This window comes from Colletotrichum destructivum, chromosome 2 (assembly GCF_034447905.1).
Source record: "Colletotrichum destructivum chromosome 2, complete sequence".
NCBI classification, from domain to species: Eukaryota; Fungi; Ascomycota; class Sordariomycetes; order Glomerellales; family Glomerellaceae; genus Colletotrichum; species Colletotrichum destructivum.
This window is the reverse complement of record NC_085897.1, coordinates 5,940,751-5,962,203: the sequence shown is the minus strand read 5'-3', so window position 1 is coordinate 5,962,203 and position 21,453 is coordinate 5,940,751. Positions and strand designations below refer to the sequence as shown.

The 21,453-nt window shown below is 53.2% G+C and overlaps 9 protein-coding genes across 9 annotated transcripts; 5 read left to right on the top strand and 4 right to left on the bottom strand.

Moving 5' to 3' along the window:
• The first annotated feature begins 284 nt into the window (after window positions 1-284).
• CDEST_04017 (Putative short-chain dehydrogenase/reductase SDR, NAD(P)-binding domain superfamily) lies at window positions 285-1,476 on the top strand. The gene is made up of 2 exons (XM_062920176.1): window positions 285-647; window positions 724-1,476. Exons 1-2 carry the CDS (start codon window positions 362-364, stop codon window positions 1,254-1,256), a joined length of 819 nt encoding a protein of 272 aa, XP_062776227.1. The 5' UTR covers window positions 285-361; the 3' UTR covers window positions 1,257-1,476.
• Window positions 1,477-1,597: 121 nt separating this feature from the next.
• On the top strand, window positions 1,598-2,627 carry CDEST_04016 (Putative phospholipase/carboxylesterase/thioesterase, alpha/Beta hydrolase). The gene has a single exon (XM_062920175.1). It carries the CDS (start codon window positions 1,796-1,798, stop codon window positions 2,618-2,620), a length of 825 nt encoding a protein of 274 aa, XP_062776226.1. The 5' UTR covers window positions 1,598-1,795; the 3' UTR covers window positions 2,621-2,627.
• Window position 2,628: 1 nt separating this feature from the next.
• CDEST_04015 (Putative NAD(P)-binding domain, NAD(P)-binding domain superfamily) lies at window positions 2,629-4,130 on the bottom strand. Its single transcript, XM_062920174.1, has one exon. It carries the CDS (start codon window positions 3,680-3,682, stop codon window positions 2,930-2,932), a length of 753 nt encoding a protein of 250 aa, XP_062776225.1. The 5' UTR covers window positions 3,683-4,130; the 3' UTR covers window positions 2,629-2,929.
• An 830-nt stretch (window positions 4,131-4,960) lies between these two features.
• Window positions 4,961-7,158, top strand: CDEST_04014 (Putative alpha/Beta hydrolase; the record flags this gene model as incomplete). Its single annotated transcript, XM_062920173.1, has 2 exons — window positions 4,961-6,123; window positions 6,184-7,158. Exons 1-2 carry the CDS (start codon window positions 5,560-5,562, stop codon window positions 7,156-7,158), a joined length of 1,539 nt encoding a protein of 512 aa, XP_062776224.1. The 5' UTR covers window positions 4,961-5,559.
• Window positions 7,159-8,498: 1,340 nt separating this feature from the next.
• Window positions 8,499-9,940, top strand: CDEST_04013 (Putative heterokaryon incompatibility). Its single transcript, XM_062920172.1, has 2 exons — window positions 8,499-9,393; window positions 9,459-9,940. The coding sequence occupies exons 1-2, from the start codon at window positions 8,593-8,595 to the stop codon at window positions 9,501-9,503; spliced, it is 846 nt and encodes a 281-aa protein (XP_062776223.1). The 5' UTR covers window positions 8,499-8,592; the 3' UTR covers window positions 9,504-9,940.
• Window positions 9,941-12,969: 3,029 nt separating this feature from the next.
• Window positions 12,970-14,446, bottom strand: CDEST_04012 (Putative protein-L-isoaspartate(D-aspartate) O-methyltransferase). The gene is made up of 3 exons (XM_062920171.1): window positions 13,985-14,446; window positions 13,413-13,891; window positions 12,970-13,353 (listed from the first exon to the last, which is right to left on the bottom strand). Exons 1-3 carry the CDS (start codon window positions 14,084-14,086, stop codon window positions 13,215-13,217), a joined length of 720 nt encoding a protein of 239 aa, XP_062776222.1. The 5' UTR covers window positions 14,087-14,446; the 3' UTR covers window positions 12,970-13,214.
• A 470-nt stretch (window positions 14,447-14,916) lies between these two features.
• On the bottom strand, window positions 14,917-16,752 carry CDEST_04011 (uncharacterized protein). The gene is made up of 3 exons (XM_062920170.1): window positions 16,306-16,752; window positions 15,795-16,238; window positions 14,917-15,718 (listed from the first exon to the last, which is right to left on the bottom strand). The coding sequence occupies exons 1-3, from the start codon at window positions 16,324-16,326 to the stop codon at window positions 15,143-15,145; spliced, it is 1,041 nt and encodes a 346-aa protein (XP_062776221.1). The 5' UTR covers window positions 16,327-16,752; the 3' UTR covers window positions 14,917-15,142.
• Window positions 16,753-17,327: 575 nt separating this feature from the next.
• On the top strand, window positions 17,328-18,117 carry CDEST_04010 (Putative complex III assembly factor UQCC2/CBP6). Its single transcript, XM_062920169.1, has 3 exons — window positions 17,328-17,519; window positions 17,607-17,801; window positions 17,861-18,117. The coding sequence occupies exons 1-3, from the start codon at window positions 17,502-17,504 to the stop codon at window positions 18,002-18,004; spliced, it is 357 nt and encodes a 118-aa protein (XP_062776220.1). The 5' UTR covers window positions 17,328-17,501; the 3' UTR covers window positions 18,005-18,117.
• A 1-nt stretch (window position 18,118) lies between these two features.
• On the bottom strand, window positions 18,119-19,516 carry CDEST_04009 (Putative mitochondrial carrier protein). The gene is made up of 5 exons (XM_062920168.1): window positions 19,305-19,516; window positions 19,219-19,239; window positions 19,028-19,159; window positions 18,818-18,965; window positions 18,119-18,754 (listed from the first exon to the last, which is right to left on the bottom strand). The coding sequence occupies exons 1-5, from the start codon at window positions 19,423-19,425 to the stop codon at window positions 18,253-18,255; spliced, it is 924 nt and encodes a 307-aa protein (XP_062776219.1). The 5' UTR covers window positions 19,426-19,516; the 3' UTR covers window positions 18,119-18,252.
• Between the last annotated feature and the right edge of the window lie 1,937 nt (window positions 19,517-21,453).

Genomic DNA, 21,453 nt, shown 5'->3' with positions numbered 1-21,453 from the left:
AGCAGCAGAGAAGCAGATGCTTCATGAGACCAAGTGTTTTCGTCCATTCAGCCCCTGCTGCTTCCTGCGAAAAAAAGATGGACTTCAATAAGCACTTGTGCATTGTGATCCCCGCTCGGAGGCCGAGTTCAGGCAGCAGAGCGTCATTGATTGGAACGACGGCAAAATGGCCTTTGTGCAGCTTAAATCCGGACGCGAGTTCCGGGAACACCAGACAGAGAGAGCAGAGCTAAGGCGCAAGACTACCATGCCACAAGCCTAAACTTAACATATAAAATGGTTTCGTTCTTCCGTTACCTCCAGACCTGATAATCCAAAGTCAAGCCGGTTCAACCTCTTACTCCTTACTCATCTGGACACCATGTCTTCCAAGCGCATTCTGCTCGTTACCGGTGCCAATACGGGCATCGGATACGAAACCGTCAAGGCCTTGCTTCAATCCGAACGGCCGTACCACATCATTCTTGGATCCAGGTCTGCAGACAAGGGCGAAGCTGCCATCGCCCAACTCAAAACGGAATTCTCATCCTCTATCAGCTCCCTGGAGCTCATTCAAGTCGACGTCGCCAATGACGATTCTATTCTCAAGGCGTTCCAGACCGTCAAGGACAAACACGGGGTCCTCGATGTTTTAGTAAACAACGCCGGTATGTCTCAGTTAAACGCCTCATTGACAGCAACTCTGCGGTTACCCGGACCCTATTCAACTAATTTATCTGATAGGCGCTTCTCATGACTTTACCCCTCAAACCTACGACCCAGATGATATCAAAACTCTCCGTCAAAACTTCAACAAATCATACGATGTCAACACTTCCGGCACCCATGTGATCACTCACGTATTCGCCCCACTTCTCCTCAAGTCTACCGATCCCCGTGTTTTGTTCGTCACCAGCGGGCTTTCAGACCTCCATGGCTTGGAGACGCTTGGTTTGTCCCCGCTTCAGCCTCATAGCGTTACGCCGGCCGGTTGGCCAAAACCATACACCATGCAGGCAGGGTACCGCTCGAGCAAAGCCGCGCTCAACATGGTCATGCTGAACTGGCACTGGTTGCTCAAGGCCGACGGCGTGAAGGTGTGGTGCATTTCCCCGGGTTTCTTGGCCACCGGCCTGGGAGGAAATCCTGAGTTACTCAAGAAGATGGGCGCGGGGGAACCAAGCGAAGGAGGAAACTTGATCAAAAAGGTAGTGGAGGGCGAACGAGATGCTGATGTCGGTAAAGTTGTCAACAAAGGCGGAATCCAGTCTTGGTGAGGTTTGAAGGGCGTCACCAGAGACCAGCCAATAAACCGATAGCAAGGGGAAGCATTTCTTGGTTCAGAAGAAAGCTGTAAATCAACAGTGCAGTGTGCAAGTGGAATGTTGTATATGGCGGGGAGAGGTAATAGCTAAGACAGGCAAACTTATGGTTGTGTATTCTTTAGCCAGAATTGGACGTTGCTGCCTAAACGTGACCCTCTTACGGCGTCCTCCCTGACTGGGCAGCATGCTACGCTGCGCTGCCAATGCCATCAGGGGCTGCGTATTTATACCATTCAAGCTGTTAAAAAACTGCTACTAGATGCTTTTAGTACCTCTCTGATTAATATCCTCACACCAAACACAATTAACCTATAAAACCTTGAAATATATTGTGAGCTGTGTCTCAAAGCTGTCAGTGACTCAGGGGCTATACTTTGTCAATGTGTATTGATCAACCGAGCCATTCTATCCTTGTACAACAACCTCTTTCATCATTCCACTTATCGAAACCACTTACTTGCTGAGTTATTTCAGATTCAAACGCAGCTGTCATGGAATTGCCGGTCGAGGAATCGACTGCACGACATGTGTGCATCGTCAGCCCCGCAAACGGCCACAAGCATACACATACCTTCATTCTTCTCCACGGAAGAGACAGCAACTGCGACGAGTTTTCGAGCGAGTTCTTTGAAAGCGAAATATCGGAAGACCTAGCCGAACTTCTTGCTCGGCGGGAGGGAGCATATCCAGACACAGCACCACACCCGCGAACCCTACAAGCTTTGTTCCCCAGCTTCAAATGGGTCTTTCCCAACGCTCTCCCCATCCTTTCTGAGCGTTTCGGCACGTCTTTGAACCAATGGTTTGACATTTGGTCTGTCGAGAGCCCAAGCGAGCGCCCCGAGATTCAAGAGACGGGTTTGAGGCACAACGCCAGCTTCATTGCCAAAGTCATGGCCGATGAGTCACGTCTGGTGTCCTGGGATAGGCTATATCTAGGCGGCATTAGCCAAGGGTTTACCACGGCTGTTGCTGCCTACCTGGCAGGCGGACAGCAATTGGGAGGCCTCATCGGATTCTCTAGCTGGGCCAATCCAGCGCTGGCACAGTATGGGCTGCTAAGCGTCGGTGAAGAGCGTCTGCCGGCATCAGGGTTCAGTCTTACAGATGGAATGAAGGCTACTTGCGTCTTTGTAACCCACTCAATGGACGACGATGTTGTCCCCGTACAAAACGGGCGTGTCCTGCGAGACGCTTTGCGCAACATCGGTCAGTCGAACATCGAGTGGCATGAGTACGAACACGGCGGGCATTGGATTGCCGAGCCTGAAGGCGTGGATGACCTTGTTCGCTTCCTCAGACGCACCATGGACTAGGTGATCCCAGGCATAGAGTGCATCTTGGGTTCGCCACCAAGACTCATACAGCACCAATAGGATGTATGGATGGATGGATGGATGGATGGAATTAAAAATAGGCGGGCTCGGATGGAGAAGCTGGTGTTGATAGTAATTAGAAAATGAACAACTACATACGTCTTGATCATGGCTGATGATAGCTGACATGGTTCCAGTCTACTGGTGAAGGGCGTGTAAAGTCGCGCGTACAAGACAGGGTATTGAGCAAATCGGTCTAGCAACCCAACAAAAGAAAGAAGATAAGAAGAAGTGTGAGGAGCAGCCCGCTTAGTAAGTGACAGTCACTACTTTGCGGACGAACCCATCGTTGCCATCCTTTTGAAGAACGTTCTCAAATATCCACTTGCCAACATCCTCACGAGCAATGTAATACCCAATAGCAAGCTCTTCCACGCCCTCAACAGGGTCCTCGATACCAACCCGGACGGCACTGGACGGCTGCTCTATGCCGTTGGTGAGGAAGCTGGCGCGGATAACAGACCAGGCCTCGTTGCTTGCGAACAGCAGCTCCTCCATGGCGCGCTTGTCTTCATGAGGTGTGTGCAACAGGCCCTTGTAGAGCGGCGCAACAAGAAGAGGCGTGTCCCTCCCAAACTTGGAGATACCCGTACTGCTGAGTCCGATGATGCGTGGGCTTCCAGAGACGCCTTTCTCGGTGCGCAGGTTCTTGATGACATTGAGCAAGACGGCCATGCCCTTTTCGCATACGTGAACGTCTTCGAGGTTCATCTTCCGCATGTCGAACCAGGCGCCGATGCAGGAGACGACGGCGTCGACGAAGCGGGTTGGGTCAAGAGGTGACAAGACATGGCGGGCGACTTCGCCAGCGTCGTGGGCGTTGCCCTGCTCGACGCGCAGATTTGGATACTTCTCGGACGGCAGAAGGGAGGTCAGCTTGGACGGGGTGCGGCACAGGGCGATGCACGTGAAGCCGGCATCCAGAGACCGGCGCAGAGCCGACAAGCCACATCCTCCTGTGGCTCCAAGGAAGAGAACGGTCTTGACGTTGGTGGACGACATGCTGTCAGGCGGTCCGTGATGTGATGGGACGGGTGTGGTGGAGATGGGACGGGCCCGAGTACGGATGCGAGATTGCGAGACGGTCGGTTTAGTGATGAAGGCGTTGCTTGATCTGGCGAGTGAGTTACGACGAGACAAGATGGCGTTTAGTTTGAGAAGAGGATCAGAACGTATCAGTTGAAACCCCGCGCAGTTCAGATTGATGGATAGATGTGTTTGCTTCTTCTTGAGGAGCGAGGAACATGGGAGGTTTTATCCTGCCTGCCTGTGAGTGTTCCTGAGCAGCTGTCAAGACCACGTTAGTTACCAGGGCCATATTTTGCAAGCCACAATGGATCATAAGAAAGCTTAGTTGTCCCGAATCACCGTGTCCGATGCACACATCGTCCATCGGCAATGTGGAAGGGTAGCAGGATCCGACGCCACCATGTTGGTGCTGATAGAGGGTTTAGGCGTGTTGGAGTGCAAAAAGCGGGAGAAGGCGTCAGCAAGGCGGGTTACGGTTGGAATGTTCCTCCGCTTGGATCTGGTGGCGTCCAGTCGGAGGCGAGAGAGAAATAGAGACCGAGTGGGTCAAGCCACATTTACCGATGACAATGGGGCTGTTGTGGTATTGAGTGGAGGCGGGAGACCTTGGTTCACATGGAGGCTTGACCCTAAATCCAATCCAGTCTAGTAAGCTGCACTCTATCAGTGCACTAACTCTGCATGTTTCGGTAGGTACCTACCTAGATACCTAGGTACACAGGCTAAGTTCAAAAGTGCCCATAGGATCCGTATCTTCCCCCCCCCTCCCCCGGGTCTTCGAGACTGATAAGTCGATAGATGCAACTCTCTCTGTCTCCTCCGTCAGCCCGTCCGATGGTCGAAACCCTGCGCCACCCACGATGAAGCCCAATCAATTTGTCTACCATGTACAAAAGTGCCAGCGCAGACAGTCCGATTATATCGTAGTATCCTCGCTACACCGTTCGCGGTGGGATCCAACGGACATTCGCCTTCTCCCCGATGCGGCTCAAAACCCTGGACCAAACCGCCGCCTAACTGTCTAATGGACTACACTGCTCTACTACATCGACCCTCCGCCTGTGTTCGAATCCGAGTTCTTATGCATTAACGTTTGCTCGTCTTCGCGACTGTCCGTGCTACTCGAGATGGCACATGTCGAGTCGACCTGCCACTCTGCGAACGCTCCCTGTTTGGATCAGCTACCGACCCCCACCCCCCCCCCCAGGCCACCGATGCCTCACGCAAGTGCATCGTAGCAATTACCTTCAACCCCATCGATCACCCGCCGTTCCCCTCCAAACGGCCTTGCTGACTCTGGCGAGACGACCGGATCCCTGTCCAAGCCTCGTACTCCCCCCCTTGACCAAACTATTCAGCATAGACTTTGACGTTTCGTTATGGTATTGGGTGCTGGACTCGGTGGAGCCAAACGTACAAGCATCGTCTAGGTTTCGTCCGAATTACTGAAGTCCTCTCTCTTCATAAACCTACGCACGCAGAGCCCGCTGTGCCCGGACGCCGGAGGAACGCAAGTGAAGGCTCTACTTACACTAGCTGCGAGCTTGTTGCCCGACTCTCCCAAAGTCTCATGCATGGAGAAACAAGAAGGCATCGCCCGTGTCGTCCGTTGCAGGCCATATCCATGCCGTTTCGTCGATCTCTAACGCTGGCGCCGCTCTGCACCGTTGGTTTTTGGTTTAGGTCATCTGCCACCCTTAAGATCGCGGCCTGCCTCTTTGCATCCGTCATGTCTGCTTTTGACAGACGCCGTCAACGCCCAAGAGAGTCGTTTTGACAGCGCCAGTCAGTTTTTGTTCAAACGAAAGAACACCTAGTATTATTTGTTGATCTCGTCTCGTCCAGCAAAGATGCTCGTGGGAAAGTCGGTCCCAGAACTCATCCTTGTGCGGTCCATGGTGATCTTCTTCCAATACCTTGGACTCGGCTGCTTCCTCTACTTTTGGTTCGTCTTCGCCATAGTAGGCGTCCCCGGTATTGCCCACCCCGTTTCCATCGTCATCGAGGTCGTCGGCGCCATCGAAATCCTTTTCTACCTGGTCTGGTTCATCCCCTATCGGAGCCGTCTACAGAAACCGGGGCCTCAACCAACGCCGCTGTCACGAGATGAGCGTCGACGGTTCTTCTATGATGGCTTGGATCATGTGCCCGATGTGGAACAGTACATTCGGAAATGGCACTGCAACGCCCAGCTCGGCGACATACGGAGGGAGAACCTGAAGGACTGGTTGTTGTGGGCGCTGTTCGACAAGCAAGGCCATCCGGGAGAGCACGAGGAGGAGCTTGAGGAATACATCGCCGATGCCGAGGAGCGAGCCGGTGTCACCATCAAGGGCGGCTTTGGAGATTCCGCCCCGATGCGCCTCAGCTTCGACCCCATCGAGATCACCCATCGAAGCTTGTTCTTCTACCTTGTGAGCCCCCCCCCTCGGCGAGGACATGGCATCGGCGCCACCCACTGACAAGTCCCGCAGATTACAGGCTCGCTCGACTTCTTCGCCACCCTCGTCCTCTTCATCAGGGGCTTCAAGTTCTACCGTCAACCACGCAACACCTTCTTCTCCGTCTTCCCCTGGCGGCCCATGACCCTCCTCTCCCCCAACGAGTCCGCCGACCCGAGGCTCAGCTACTTCTGCCGCCCACACACGTCCACGACCCAGCGTCCCATTCTCTTCATGCACGGCGTCGGCGTGGGCATGCTCCCCTACCTCCTCTGGCTCTGGAGCATCCCAAAGGACGTCGGCGTCCTCGCCATTGAGATCCTCCCCGTCTCCTCGCGCATTTGTCCACCCTTGCAGTCCACCAAGGAACTTGTAGATGGCATCGACGCCATCATCATGCAGCAGGCTTACACCGACTTTGTCTTTGCCGGCCACTCCTTCGGCACCCTTCTCGCGTCGCCCTTGCTCAAGCGGCCCGACATCGCGGCTAGGATCAACTCGATCGTCCTCATCGACCCCGTCTCCCTGCTCCTCCACCTGCCCGCCGTGGCCTACAACTTCACCCGGCGGAGGCCGAGATGGGGCAACGAGTGGGAGATCTGGCTCGTCGCCACAGACCCAATGGTTGCGCACACGCTCGCCCGCCGGTTCCGCTGGCAGGATTTCATTCTGTGGACGCCGCAGCTTCAGGGCAAGCGCACGACGGTGGTGGTGGGCGGCGAGGACTGCGTGACGGACCCGAGCGCCGTCGCTAGCTACGTCTACTTTGGCGACCTCAACTACACCCGCCACGACAAGCTCGAGTGGGCTACGACGCCCGAACGATGGACAGGCCGGGGAGAGCTGGAGCTGATGTACCTCGACGGCATGGACCACGGTCAGGCGTTCCTGAGCGTCAAGCACATGCCGCAGATCGGCAACGTCGTGTTGGCCTATACCCACCTCAAAGGGTCCATGGAGTCGAGACAAGCGGACGCAGCCAAGGAAGAAGAGCTGAACCAGATATGATGCGGAGTTAAGATTAATGGGTGTTGTCGGGACGTTATACGGGTATGATTTGCTGTGGAATAGGTATTTCCGTGTCTCTTTTCCACCGTGGCTGAGGAGTGGATGGTCTGGGAACCTGCCCTCGCATGTGTTGGTTTTGGGAGTATTTGTAGATAACATTAAATCTTTTTAACTTGGTCAAACTTGATTGGAATCATGATGTTATATGTAAGCCGACCTAGAGTACGAATTATGGAACACTTATCAAATGTGTAATTGTGCACACCGTGAAGGTCATCTTCACAAAGCCCCCCAGTGAAGATAGACCAAAGTCCTGGCTGACGTATGAATGATAGCTGCAAGGTCCAGATGGCGCTGGCACGTCATATGGACTCTCATCACCCCTTCGGATTCTCAATTAGTTCGCAGTAGGTAAGGTAGACCGCACCATCTATTACCTGTGCTTAGGGATAGTATCTTCAGCTAGCAAGCTTGTCCGATTTACTAATATTCTTACACCCTGATAAGGTTAGAGCCTTCTATCTCGGTTCACGTACAAGTCGTTCGGCAGAGGTAGTAAAGATGGTAATTACTAGACGGGTAGTCAACTTCCGAACGGTAAATGGAACGTTGCTACTTTTGCACTAACAGCATGAATTTAATCAATAAAAAAATCTTCAATTCGATCCTTGCCAGCCACGTATCTGAAAAACCTACATCTTAAGGCGTAATACCTCTATGGTCAAGATTTCTCGTACCCGACATTGGTAGTATAGACCTTAACAGCGAAGCCATTTCCAGTAAGTGGATCTATCATTAAGTAAACTACAAAAATTCGAAATCACTGTTTGTTCTTGAACAAGCAGCAGTACTAAGTTAAATAGCATCCCACCGGCAATCCTGTTAACTCCAAGCCAATATGATCAAAAAGCAACCCGCTCAATCCCACCGGCCACCTGCTTCAGCCCACTGGCAAACCCCACCACTCTGTCGCTCACGTGCGGCCGGATCGCTCGCCGCTTGAAGGTCAGGCGATAGGGGTGAGCAGAGAAGAGTAATTACCCTGGAGAGTGATTCTTCTTAGAAACAGCACCTCTGTAGCTGCTGATATATCACAGTGTGAAGGGGAGTACTCCAACGTCACCAATTGACGATCGAAGTGATAATTGAATGATTGCTTGTTTGCCCAGCCCATGAAGGATGACATGTACAGCTGCCCGGCCAGGTGAAGTGGAATACGGAGCAGCCCTTCGTTGAGGCTTGGAGAACTGCCCCATGTTCCTTGTGTGGCTTGGCCGAGCTGCTTACGGTTCCGATAATTTCATTAGGCACCCACCCAACTTCAACTTAACGAAGAGCGGTGTATTGCTCAATTCGGTAGACGCTCTACCTTCGCAGTCGTTTCTTTTCCCTTGAATGATAAGGTTTCGTCTCCCGGGTTAATTGGAGGACACTATGCAGTCGGTGGCCCACAATGCATACCACTATGCGAAGGAACTTCCTGCAAAAGGATGGTTCCGGCTGCTCAAGGTCCAACCGTCGACTGTCGCATCCAAACCGCTCGTATGCCGTCTGGAGGCGCAAAGAATGGCCAACTCGGACCCATACGAGGCTCTCTCCTACACCTGGGGAGAGGAGAATGCGAATGTTTCTGTCGGCATCAACGACAACTCGTTCTTGGTCCGCGAGAACTTGCATGCGGCGCTTCTCGCGCTACGGCGCAAAGATCGCGAGCGGGCACTTTGGGTAGATGCAATCTGCATAAACCAGGGGAAGGAGACTGAGAGAAATCACCAGGTTTGGCAGATGAGGGGGATATACGCCAACGCTTCTCGCGTTAAAGTCTGGCTAGGAGATGCGACGGAGGGTTCGAACCGGGGCATGGATCTGCTTCGAACTTTCGCCCAGATATCACCGACGGCGACAGGACAGCACATCAGATCGGTCCAGGATTTTGTTTCATTCTACAGGCCCTTTCTTTCACTGGGGGACTCTCCGGAAACCTTTGCCAGCCTCGAAGAGGCATTGAAGCTGTTGAGACGACAGTGGTGGACCAGAATCTGGACGCTTCAAGAAAGCGTGCTAGGCCAAGAAACCGACTGCATATGCGGCACTGAAGAGGTTCCCATCAACGGCTTTACACAGTTCTCCGCTTTTGTCGTTCTTGCTGTCAGCTTTGGCATGTGGCGTGGCCCTCCCGTTGACTCGACCATCCAGCTCCGGAATGCCAAGTGGCTGGAGATATGTTGGGGAATGGTGAGTTCCATTATACCTAACCTGGTGCCACTGAGCATTGAAACTCGAGCTGATCACGGGCGCAGCTATTTGCACGGAGCCATGGATGGCGAAGTGATCAAGAAGGTTGAAACGGGAGAGTACTCGTTACAGACGTTCCGAATAGAGTAGAGGCGGCATCAAAAAGCTCATGGCTCACAGCGCCTTCAAAGGCACGCTTCTTAATGAGCGCTTCTGATGTGACTTGAATGACCTTGCAAGCAGCGCTTGTGCTGGATAGGTGTCTTCTGCGCATCCTGTTTTCTGCCTGTCACACAAAATCGCCTACCTTGGGCATTGTTGGAACTACGAATACAGACACAGGACAGATAAAATAAGCAGTTGCAGAAGGCACCGATAATGCCACCTCATTTCGCATGACTTCGAGGGGTCGTCAACACCTAACACTAGTGGCCTTGGCTGCACCTGCTCACCTGATGCTCAACTTAGGCAACGCTCAAAGGGTTAAAGGTAGTTACAACTGGGTAAGAAGTTGGTGGAGATATTCTACTTGCGTAGCATAGTTCGTGGGCACCAGGAACAAGATCGTAGCTTTTACTGCTATCCCCTTTCTTGATGAATTCTATAATCCAGATTTGCGAGTAGCAGAAATGACTGAGACAGAAAGCAAAATGAATCGAGCCCCATAAAGAAATGTAGATAGGTACTATGCTTCATACGTCTGTGGTATTTTGTCAAATCCTTCATCTGTGTAGATTAAGGTAGAACGATTGTAAGAACCTGGGTCCTTTGCCTGCCTGTAAGGCTCTTACACCCGTTGTTAGACAACGGGACTTACCATGGATCCCCGTCCTCTTCTCAAGCTGTTGTCATCACCAGAATCAAGATCACCAGTGTTGTAAGACCTGAAACTGTCGACCAGCCTAGTATAACAAGGAGTATGGTCAACCTCACACAGCAGACACGGGAAGCAAAGGCAGTAACTCCAAGGCAGCTCGGCGATACCCATCGTAGCCTGTGTGTCTCTAGACGCCCGATCACCACCGTCCAGACGACTTCTCGTATTCAGATAGAGCGCTTCCGTCAACCTGCAGCAGCTTCATGTGTGAGGCCTGGTTTAGCCAGTGCTACTCTTGAGTAAATTGTTGGTGCATTTCGAGCAATTAGGTTGTTGATCTTATGACTGCTAATTAAATTTGCTAAGACAAGCATTCTGATCAGGGCCCTAACGTAGCTAGCTTGTTGATTCCTAGAAAGATATAGAAGGTTGTTCTCCGTAATTGTAGTCTTGACTACTGTACTCGTTGACCCATGATTTTGTTGGTGATCTAAACGACATTTAGACAAGACATCAATTGTCCAATTGTCAGCCTTTTACCTTGCAAGAGCAGGAGATCCATTTCTCTATTCATCAAGTAGCAAGGGCAGTCTTCATCCCTGATACCCAAGAGCCTGTGGCTGTGGCAGCGCACAACACTCGATCCTCACCCCCTTTCTCCCCAGCCCATCGACCTCCACGAGCCTCGCATCAACAGAAACCTCGTACCCGCCATCCTTTTTTCGTTCCGCGTGCATCCTTTCCCCCGATCTTAATCTTAACCGTCAATGCCGTCTCGGGGAAATGCTCGTAACCGCCCACCACAGCAAACTCCATATCCAGCCACGGCACATACACCCCCAGCTCCTCTTGCGTCTCGCAGACGTGAAACCAAAGCTTCCACTCTCCGTACACCCTTCCCCTCCACCAGACCACAACGTCGACCCGGGCTTCCAGGTTCTTTGGCGACTCGAATCTTAGCCCCGCGACCACCGGCTTGAAATACGGGTTCCAGGCCTCAGGATCCCTGTGTTCGGCACCCACGTCCCAGGCGGGTACAAGTCCACCACCCTGTACGCCTTCCTCCCGCTCCGGAACCCCGTCACCCTACCTTCCGGTCTTCAAAACGGAGACGTCAGATAACTCATGTCGGATTCTTCTTGACGAATATAGTCTTGTGGCTCCCCCTCCCAGGATTGGAGGAATCCGGCGCCGGGATCACCGTGCAAACGCTTCCTCTCTGGACTCTGGCGTACTGGTTTCCCGCAAACCGCCGCAGGACGATCCGCGGACAGTCGTCCCCGCCACCCATCTGGGTGGTGCAGTCGAGAACAGCGTTAAAGTTGTCCGGCGTACCGCTGTTCCCATGCCCCAGACCGGCAGGCTTGAGGTACTGGGAAATCCGGATCCCTTGATTCGTACCAGTTCAAAGCGATAAGATTGCCGAGTGCGGTGGCGACCGGGAACCACCTCCCCTGTGGCTTTCGGATGCTGACTTTGAAAGGCGTGATCTTCCGGTCTGAGGTTTGGATTTTGGGATTTCTGAAGTTTGATTCAATGTTGGCAATGCTTTATATCCCAGTTGTTTGTTCACTTGTGTCCAGCATCCCTTATGTCTTGATCATGATGCCATGGAATTCATTAACCCGCGTATATCGCTGTCACGTGAAAAGGTAAGATCTGGAAAGTGTATCACAGATAGTTACGCGCCAGCACAAGACAGCCGTAGTGCCCGGAGGTAAGGACTTGCATCAAAAAGCCGTTGTATCACAGATGATTACGCGTCAGGACAAGACAGCCGTCGTGTCCGGAGGTAAGGACTTGCATCAAAATGCCGTGACCGACAGGTTTAAAATGTCACTGTCCGCACCATCACCTAGCTGAAGCCGCCTTGTTCGCTTTCAGCAGCTGGCTAGCACCTCAGGAGAACAAAGAAGTTCGGTTGAGAACGTATCCTCTGGATCAATCAAATCTACTAGTAAAAGCAACCTTGCTTTCCCTTTAGTTGCTACCTTCTAACGGTTTCGCAGTGCAATATCACCTCTCCCTCTTGATAATCTTTCTCGGGCCTACCAGCGTATACGCTGCCACTGCACTCGCCGAGCCGCAGGCGTCATTTGACAGCCGCTACTCTGCAAGTTTTTTAGCATGGGCCACGCGAACCTGCAAAGTCGCTGGGGGACATCCATCGGGTGGTAATCAGGTTCATGAACAGTGGTGCTACTTCGAGGATAATGTGCCTAGTGGATTCCAGAAAACATACCACGCTGTTTTATCAGCACCTGGAAAAGTCAACCTTATGGTCCGGATCAATTGGATCTGTAAGTAATTCCCTATCAACTTTCGATGCTAGAGTAGTGTTCTAGCATGGTTACAACGGGTAACGGAGGGTTAGTGCTCGACCCCGGAGAAGGAGCTTGAGAAACGGCTACTGCATCCAAGGAAGGCAGCAGGCTCGCAAATTACCCAGTCCCGACACGGGGAGGTAGTGACGACAAATACTAATACAGGGCTCTTTCGGGTCTTGTAATTGGAATAAGTACAATTTAAACCCTTAACAAGGAACAATTGGAGGGTAAGTCTAGTACCAGCAGCTGCAGTAATTCCAGCTCCAATAGCGTATATTAAAGTTGTTGTGATCAAAAAGCTCGCAGTGGAAATTGTTTGTTAGACAATAGCCTTTGTTTCCCAGATTGATACTTGCCTTAAAAAAAGGAGATAAAAGTACCTCCTTTTCAGTAGGCGTATTTGGTAGCAGCAAATCAACCGGTGGTCAGAAATAAGTGAACGGCGACTGCTAGTAATAGCGCTGCCTGTACGTGGCCACATAGCCCCGTGTGGGCTGCTGTCAGTCGTTGAGGTTGCTGGAAGCAAGTCATTGTAGAATTGCAGCCAGAACAATGCGTAGCAGAACGTGATTTCTCCTCTTCATGCTACCGAACAGTTTGCTGGTCTTATTTAGGGGGTATCGTACAAGGTCGTTGCAAATCATCAGTCGAACCCATCGGCGTCCGTGAACGTGGATTTACGGTTTGGGCGCATCAGTCAGTGGCACATATCGAACGCCAAACAGCCTTTCCTTGACAACAGACCCATCCTCCTTCTTGTCAACTGCCCACACGTACTGGCCGTGGCCGTTGTCGTCCTCGACAGGAATGAACATCCTACTGCCCCATCAGCGTCAAGGTTGAGAGCCGGAATGGAATGGAAACACATAACCCACCTCCCCGGAGCCCTGAGCTGATCCACCAAGTCCTGGTGAAGCTCCACCGCAGCGGCGCCGACGTGGATGGCATCCCACCCGGTCCCGGCCGCCTCTTCGCAGCCCTTTGGTGGCTCGGTCCACCCCTTCCGCCCGTCGCCGATATGGAACTTCACCCGACCGCTTTCGAGCAGTTCCCGTCCCTCGGCGCTCTTGCCCATGTTCTTCTCGCCGAGATCGCGCAGCGCCTGAATATGCTCCAGCCCCACCACGAGCCCCTTCTCTCCCGCGAGCTCGGCGAGGAGGTGTGTTAGGTAACCCGACCCAGAGCCAATATCGAGCACCCGCGGCGCGGGCTTCTTGTCGGAGGGAAGGATGTGTGGAAGAAGGGATTCGGCGGCGGTGGCATGCATATGGGGAGCTGAAATGGTGGCCTTGTGACCTATGGATTGGGGCGAGTCTTCGTATGGCGCGCCGGGGGCGTAGTGTGCGCGATCAACCTGGAGCAGCAGAGAAATGATGTTTGTAAACAACTAAAGTTCGTGATACTGGCTGGGTGGATGAGAGACGAAGTGGTCGGGATCACTCATTACCTTGAGAAATGCGTCCTTGACCCTTTGGTCCTTGATAAGCCCACGCTTCCACATGTTCTCCACCAGTTCCTCATTTGTCGCGCCGGAGCTTCGCCAGGCCATCTTGAAGTAACAGATGGGCGTCTGATGGATTAAGCGAGTGGTAAACCTGGACACGGAGATCGAGAGGAGCTGGACAGCTCGGCTGGTGGATGGGCGTCGAGGAATCGTGGTGACGAATGTGGAGATGCTGTCTAGGTGGTTTTGGTTTGTTAGGCGAAAGGAGTGGTGTAGTGGCGAGGGCGATGTTTTCTACCGCGGCTGGGTTTGAATACTGGAGTGTTGAAAGGAGGGCGAGAGAGCTCGTGTGGCTTGTTGCAGACGCAAGAGTTATAGAGGCAGAAAATAAAGGAGAAGGAGAAGAAGAAGATGAAGTGAATAGAAGTGAGGAGTGTGGGTTGCGCAGGATGATGCAACACAGAACACAGAGTACAGAACACAAGACACAGCATGCCTCGGTTCTTGAGCCGGCAGCGGTCCGTTTTTGAAGGTACAGCAGCCAGCAGCCTACATACAGCGCCCGTTGCTGGTAGATGCGCTGGATCGACAGGCATTGTCAACCCCATCCCTTTCCCCCTTCCAAACCTTGTTGATAAGCGCTGAACTCTCGACCCCGCCAAGCGGATCATCCCGCCCGCCGTGGAATACTGAGCACCGATCAGCATTTATCCAGCCTGCGCAGGGTATTGTCGCATATGGCTTATCTCATAACTATTGTGACTTACAAACACATGATACAGACCGCGAAAGTGAAAGAGAGAAAGAAAACTACACTTGGTTAGTCCGTCGCTGACATTGGTCTGGCGAGTGCGTGCCGTCGGGAAAGTAGTGGAACATTGTCATCCGTATCACACAGGACATGCTGTGCGCGCATATTTATACATAGATGTGTGTGTGTGTGTATGTGTGTGTGTTTGTGTACTCAAGAAAACTCAGTATTGATGATGATGCCGAGGATGGAAGATGCTGTGCTTCCTATGCCTCATGTAGATTACCCTGCGCCCAGTTCCTATCCCTTAAACACCCTGAAGAAGAAAAACATAACACAAAGAAACAGCACGATGACCATGTCGTAGCCTCGTGGTTCATTTGTCCACCTGACTCTCGCAAACGCCAATGCTACACCACTCTCTCTGACGACTCGCCATCGGCAATGATGGGCACGGGCAGCCCGCGGTCGGGGCTCTGCAGGACCAGTTGCTCGTGGCGCCGTGCCTTCAGGTAGTCGCTGAGAGACCTAATGAGAATGAACCACCCAACCACCATCAGAATGTACGCAATCCACTCTTGTCCGGTAATGTCCGTCACGCCGCCGCCGCCCTCACCCGTCACGGCGTTGGGGTCAAAGTTGTGCGAGTTCGGGTCTGGGGGCGCCGCGTATCCGTCTTGCCCGTTCATCTTGGGCGGGTGGTCGCCTTCCGTCGTGCCCTTCATGTAGAAACCGTACTGGATCAACGTGATACCGAGGCCGGCGCGTGATCCGTTCTTGGCGGCGTGAGTCGAGTGTAGAAGGTAGGTGAGGATGAACCCGACAATCTGGAACGACATAGAGATCATGCCGTTCCAGAGGAAGCTGAAGAGGGAACCGACCGGCATTCCGTCGATGTAGACTTCGTCGGGTCCACCGAGGCCGGGGGCCAGGATCGTCGTCTCCCAGTAGGGTGGCGCCGCATCAGCGGCGGCTTGTTCGTACGTCTTAAGAGAACATGTCAGTATGCGTAAAACAAACACGTAGTCCTTCGTGCGAAGAACGAGAATGGACCGGACTTACCGGAGGTTGCTCCTCCTTTGTCTGACCACCGCGCTCGGGCTTCGCCGTCAAGTTGGAGAAGACGCCCTCATTCTGAATACCGCTGCCGTAGATGCGAAAGGGCGTCGCAGGCGCACCGGCGGCCGAGGCTGTCGTCGGAGGAAGCTGGGTGATCTGCCTGTCGGCGGGGGGTCTCGCATCCGAAGACTGGTTGCGTGATGCGTCGGCGGAAGCGTGGGTGGAGTCGGTGCGGACTAATCTTTGTCGGTCGTCGGCGTCTTCATCACTATCGTCGCCGTCTGTATCGAAGGCATCGGCGAGGGTCGTGTCGACTCCGCGGGTGGCGCGGTCGCGCGATGATGCTCTCGAGTGGAATGAGGGAGGAGGGGAATTAGGTACGGGTTGTGGGTGTCTTGATAGCGCCGAGTTGGGGCTGTTGAAGTCGTCGTCATCTTGGGCATTTACCTAGGGTGCACCACGTCAGTTCATGATCGGCGGGGATTGAATGCGAAAGCCGGCAAACAGCACTTACCCTCTCATAACGTCCAGCCATCTTGACGAATGCTGCCTATGGGCGTGTAGATGTTGTTGTAGTTGTTGGGTGTCTTGAAACTGAGGGACTCGAAGTAGCCCCTTTCGCCACCGAGGACGAGACGACTAGCGCTGTGTTTTAGGGGGAGAGGATGACGAGGGGGGTGGGCGGTGTTCAACGGAGGGAGCCGGAGATAGGGAACCAAGGAAATGGACGAGGGTTTCGCTGCGCTGGAATCGTAGGAAAAAGTCGAAAAGTCGAAGGCGACGAGGATAGGGGGGATAAAACCAAAAGGAATGACGAGGATGTTGTTTCGCTGAAGAAGGAGGAAACTAAAGGGTGATCGTCGCAGCGAAAAAAGGGACTACGCGATAAGGTCAGGTTGGCTCAAGTCGGGTTGTGTTGGTTGAGAATTGATGAGCGAGATACACACACAAACACACAGCGCCAGAAACGGGGAGAGTCTGAGTTAGGTAGGTAGGCAGCCTTCATTGTTCAGCACTGTTCGCTTCGCCTCGCTGCCAATCCGTGCCAGTGGTGGATTACATAAAGCAAGGCTTTTTGCGGCAAGAGGGCCGCCCCCCTTCTCCCCACCCCCTTGTCGAAGAGTGTCACTGTAATTAACTGCTGGGGATACCTAAGGGGTGCGATTACGTATGCACCTATTTGGCATTCATAGGTGGGCCGAACATGCTGGAAGGAATGGATATGGGGGAGGGCTATTCTCCCGAGAAATGCGCAGGCCAACGGCTGCCTCCTCTCCATGTGGAGTAAGAGAAGATGTGCCTCAGGCATGAAGCAGGCGCATACACCGTGACGGCCCGGGATTCCAACTTAGGAGCCACCAGTTGTTGACAGATGGCTGAGCCACCTCGAGTCTCTGAGATCTCACTAGCCAATCAAGTTGATCTGAATCATCCACCCCGTTGCCATCCACTCTCAATTGCCATTTTCTCCCAATGCGGCTAGCTTTCGGCGCTGCGCATCCCACCTTAGCTCCGATAATTTAGTTCTTTGATATCTGCCATCCGATGCAAAATCCTTGACGTCGTTGATGGGAATCTGACCTGAAGCGAGTTCGCCCTCCATCGTATCCACCCCTCCAACGCTTGCGACCATCCCCCACGGCGAGACCATGACAGACGCGACCCGGTAGACCCAGCTACGAACTCTACCTCAACAAAACCACTGCGAATATGGCGCGTTCGACCAGCGTATGTCTCCCCCTCCCTTCTCTGCTCGCCCACGCGAATGCGCCTCGTCACGTCACTAACACTTTTTTCTTTGCCTTCCTCATGCAGCAAGCCTATAGGCACTTCCGCACCGCCCTTGCCTTGTGGCCCAAGGACAACCTCCGCCCCGAGACCCAGTTCAACGAGATCATCCAGAGAGGCATCGAGAGGAGGTACACGACGCCCAATATCGTCGACGAGGCCAAGGAGCTCAAGCAGGTGAATGCGCTGTACGCTCTTGCCGACGACCGCTTCAAGAAGGCGGTAAGCAATCACCACTTGATTTCCCGAGGAGATCCATCCGGCCGTCTGACCAATCCCAGTTCCCCCTCAACGGTGACCTCCTTCAGCCCGCGAGCCAGCCGACCTACTTCCAAGACCTAGTGAGAGAGCTTGAGGAGGCCCCGACCCGAGGCTGGCTCAAGAACATGTCCAAGAAGTTGTCCGGCATGTTCCGGTTCCAATAGTCATCGAAGAGGAGGATCACGAAAAGATGTCACATGCGCATATTACACCAAAAAGAAACCCATCGGAACACCGACATGAAGAACAGTGGCGCTGGCAAATAGCAAGCATGGGCCATCTGAACAGGATGGGCGGGCGCAGCCGCCTGTCCTATGTATCATATCATGTACTATATCTGTTCCCTGTATAGTGTGTCTATACCAAATACAAACTAGAACCTTAACGCCGAAGTATTTTGAAGCAGTCGTTCCTAGATGTATCTTCCCTCTGGGTCCACCTTGTTCATCAGGTCCATACTCTTCTCGTACATGGTGAACACCAGCCCGCCGCTTACAACCAGACGCGCCAGTCGCGGCAGTGCGCCACTCCACAGCGTCAGCACCCCCTCCTGCTTCAGGATCATGGCCGCGCAGCGGAACGAGTTGCCGTACTGCGTCCGCGCCGTGATGCTCTGCATACGCGTCTTGATCGTGTCGAGCGGCTGCGTCGCGTAGACCGTGATCAGGCCCGCGATGCCACCCATGGCGAAGGTTCCGACGGCGCCCAGCTTCTCCCCCGGCGCCGTGTAGGACTCGGCCAGCTGCTTGAGCATGTTGTACGCGCTGAACCGGACTGCGCTGTTCGCCGCCTGTCGCGCCGTCGTAGGCACAAAGCCTTGGAAGAAACCGCGGAGGCCGCGCTCACGGGCGATGATGGGGACGGCACTGAGGAAGCCGCGCATTCGGGGTTTGCCCGACTTCTTGTCGTCGATCCTAAGAGGGAAGTCGTCAGTAGAAAATCACCACCGTCACGATGATGTCGAGTGGGTTACGCACAGCGTGGTCTTGATGCTCTCGAACGGCGTCACGGCGAGGGCCGATTCCGTTACACCGGCGCCGAAGCCGGCGAGCACCGTCTTGGGCCCGGAGATTTTGCCATCGGCGTCGGCAAGGAGCGTCTTGTACTGGTCAAAGGCAACAAATCCTACCCAATTGAGAGAGTCAGTCACCACAAGACGACATCAGAACCGTTTCTTCGCCACGTACGAATGCCCGCTTTGAGCGAGTTGCCAATAATCAGCGTCGTGCAGCCGGCATACCACTGCGCTCCGAAAGGCGGCCACGGCAGCTTCTGTCCAGCAGTCAAGTTCCGGTTCAGCTGCGAACGGGTTTTGGCAACTGTCGGCGAGGGTCAGGGCCAATTGCTGCGGTTATTCGATCGCGGGAGAAGGTCTTACACTCGGCAGGGTAGGTAATGGCTATACATAAACAGTTAGTATTGCTACCCTCTCCTTCGTCGTCACTCGCTCTACGCAAGACTCACCAATCTCAACAGCGCCGGCCGTGGACCCAGCCAGAATGGATCGCAGGACCGTGGGCCCGCCCTTCTTAATGGGCTGCGACTCATCCTTGGTCGCCGCGGTGGCACTGGTCGCGGTCGACATCGTGGGAGGAGGAGGATCTGCGGGTCGTGCCGGAGTGTTGTCTGGTGTGCTGGGTCACACACTTTTTTTTTGGAGGGATTTGGAGAGGAAGCTTGTAGCTGCGTCGCTGCGTCCGAGATCGCGGGGTGTGGAGACTTGGAAATTCGTCATGTACGTACCTTTCCATCCGGGGTGCATGCTCTGACGTAACCACTCACCGAGACACCGAAAGCTCACCGAGGCGAACCGGAAATTGCCATTCGTTCATCTTGGTCTTGATATCGAGATACGCCAGCTAAACACAACCAGAGTTGCTACAACAATTGATAGAAAGAGGAAGAAGATATTCAAGCCTAAATTTTCTGGAACTAAAATCCTTCGTACAGCAGTGGTCGAAAAATGCAAAAGAGAAAGCGCAAATCTGCCCCAAGGGTTGACAAAGCTAATCCACTTGGCCTTCACCGGCAACATCAACTACATACGACATAGGCTGACAGACGGCGCTAGTTCGAACAGGTCTAACCGAATGACTTTGAAATAGGGTAGCATAACTGTAGGAGTAAAGCATCGCGGGACTTATTTACAAGCAGATGGTGTATTGGATCCGTAGATTATTCTCAAACTATTCTTGTCAGTTGATCTTAGCAATCCACACTGTTTGCCAGTCAGCACAGCAGGAGCAGGTCAAGTATGGCAACATGTCTCAGAATGGCAGCTATTGTCAATTTTAATGGAATTGAGGTTCTTGTTCCTTCCAACCCCGTGTTTCCCCTTTTCATTTCTAGATTTTCCCGACGATTAGGCAATTGTTGCTTTTGAACAACTCCCATTACGACTTTCCAGAACGAACCCAAAATGAATGTAGGATTGGCTTGCGAAACAGTTCGTTGGCCGGATTATTGAACTGACGCTCCACATGTCGGGTGGATGCTTCTGGTTAGGATTTTGTAGCAAGAAGTGAAGATCTGAGGCAAATCCTCTTATTTTACTAGCCAAATTGGGAACGGCACATGGGGACTTGGAGGCTGAAATACAGCATTGACCAGAAGAAAATCTGTTTTCAGTGTCCACCTTCCTTATCAAGATCGTCGATGTGTAGAACTTGATTGCTTCTGGCCTCTTACTACTCAGTAGCCCTTGTTGAAGAGATTATCATGGCCCTTGTTGAAGAGATTACCATGGAATATCAGTAAAGAGACGCCCTTAGGTAAACAGCAACAGACAATAGCCCAGTCCTACAGCAGGAGCACGTGGTGAGAGCGTAAGTTATGCAAGAAGGGGCAGACTTGACGATTATGTTTCCAACCTGTCAAAAACTTCATGTATATAGCGAGTGGACAACGAATCCAAGTTCCTCAACCGAGACCGAATGTTCTGTGAATCTTAGGGGGGGTTGATATCGGGAACCATCCGGACCTTGTCGCGTTGCTGCCTCACTCGGTGCCAGCCCCGTAGCCCCTTATGAAGGGACCTTCAGTGTGGTCCGGCGAGCTGATAGCCTTGCTGCTGGCGACATTGATGACAGTTTGGTGCTATGTGTCCTGGTCCGACTACAGTTTATAATTGGTCTTGAACTTCTGGGTGCCTTTCATGGAGTCGCGGATGCACCGCTGGTCTCTCTTGGTGCCGCACCAGCTGTTATCGGGCTACGACTCGAGGATGTTTTGAATGAGATTGCCGGTGCCGTTTAACTTGGACGTGCCAGGCCAGAGGAAGAGGACGCCGAGGCCGGGGAGGAAACGGCGTTGGTGATGATGGACATTGAGGTGTCAAAGGAGAAGGCGCCGCCTTTGGAGTTCCGGCTGGTGACGCCGTTGAAGGGCTCATCAGCACGGAAGAGGCCAGAAAACGCCTCGGTGGCGGCCGGGTAGACGACCTGAGAAGGGCAGAGGACTGTACGGTCACACCTCCTTTCCGTGAATGCGATGATGAAGTGGCCAAACTCGGAGGATGCTACATCTGGCCTGATGTGGATGGCTACCGGAGAGTACGCGATTGCAGCCGGCAGATGGCCCAAATGGCGTTATCACACAGCCAAAGGGAGATACC

What these genes read in the sequence shown, in the direction of transcription:
- CDEST_04015 (XM_062920174.1), bottom strand. Translation starts at nt 3,682, where the DNA reads ATGTCGTCCACCAACGTCAAGACCGTTCTCTTCCTTGGAGCCACAGGA.
- CDEST_04011 (XM_062920170.1), bottom strand. Translation starts at nt 16,326, where the DNA reads ATGGCTGGACGTTATGAGAGG. An exon ending in TGGCTGGACGTTATGAGAGG is followed by an intron (nt 16,239 to 16,305) that starts GTAAGTGCTGTT and finishes GGTGCACCCTAG; the next exon opens with GTAAATGCCCAAGATGACGA. An exon ending in CAAAGGAGGAGCAACCTCCG is followed by an intron (nt 15,719 to 15,794) that starts GTAAGTCCGGTC and finishes TGTTCTCTTAAG; the next exon opens with ACGTACGAACAAGCCGCCGC.
- CDEST_04017 (XM_062920176.1), top strand. Translation starts at nt 362, where the DNA reads ATGTCTTCCAAGCGCATTCTGCTCGTTACCGGTGCCAATACGGGCATC. An exon ending in TGTTTTAGTAAACAACGCCG is followed by an intron (nt 648 to 723) that starts GTATGTCTCAGT and finishes TTTATCTGATAG; the next exon opens with GCGCTTCTCATGACTTTACC.
- CDEST_04013 (XM_062920172.1), top strand. Translation starts at nt 8,593, where the DNA reads ATGCAGTCGGTGGCCCACAATGCATACCACTATGCGAAGGAACTTCCT. An exon ending in TGGAGATATGTTGGGGAATG is followed by an intron (nt 9,394 to 9,458) that starts GTGAGTTCCATT and finishes TCACGGGCGCAG; the next exon opens with CTATTTGCACGGAGCCATGG.
- CDEST_04012 (XM_062920171.1), bottom strand. Translation starts at nt 14,086, where the DNA reads ATGGCCTGGCGAAGCTCCGGCGCGACAAATGAGGAACTGGTGGAGAAC. An exon ending in TCAAGGACGCATTTCTCAAG is followed by an intron (nt 13,892 to 13,984) that starts GTAATGAGTGAT and finishes CTGCTGCTCCAG; the next exon opens with GTTGATCGCGCACACTACGC. An exon ending in CAGCTCAGGGCTCCGGGGAG is followed by an intron (nt 13,354 to 13,412) that starts GTGGGTTATGTG and finishes ATGGGGCAGTAG; the next exon opens with GATGTTCATTCCTGTCGAGG.
- CDEST_04010 (XM_062920169.1), top strand. An exon ending in ACGACCGCTTCAAGAAGGCG is followed by an intron (nt 17,802 to 17,860) that starts GTAAGCAATCAC and finishes GACCAATCCCAG; the next exon opens with TTCCCCCTCAACGGTGACCT.
- CDEST_04009 (XM_062920168.1), bottom strand. Translation starts at nt 19,425, where the DNA reads ATGTCGACCGCGACCAGTGCCACCGCGGCGACCAAGGATGAGTCGCAG. An exon ending in GGCCGGCGCTGTTGAGATTG is followed by an intron (nt 19,240 to 19,304) that starts GTGAGTCTTGCG and finishes GTTTATGTATAG; the next exon opens with CCATTACCTACCCTGCCGAG. An exon ending in GAGAGCATCAAGACCACGCT is followed by an intron (nt 18,755 to 18,817) that starts GTGCGTAACCCA and finishes CTTCCCTCTTAG; the next exon opens with GATCGACGACAAGAAGTCGG.
- CDEST_04016 (XM_062920175.1), top strand. Translation starts at nt 1,796, where the DNA reads ATGGAATTGCCGGTCGAGGAATCGACTGCACGACATGTGTGCATCGTC.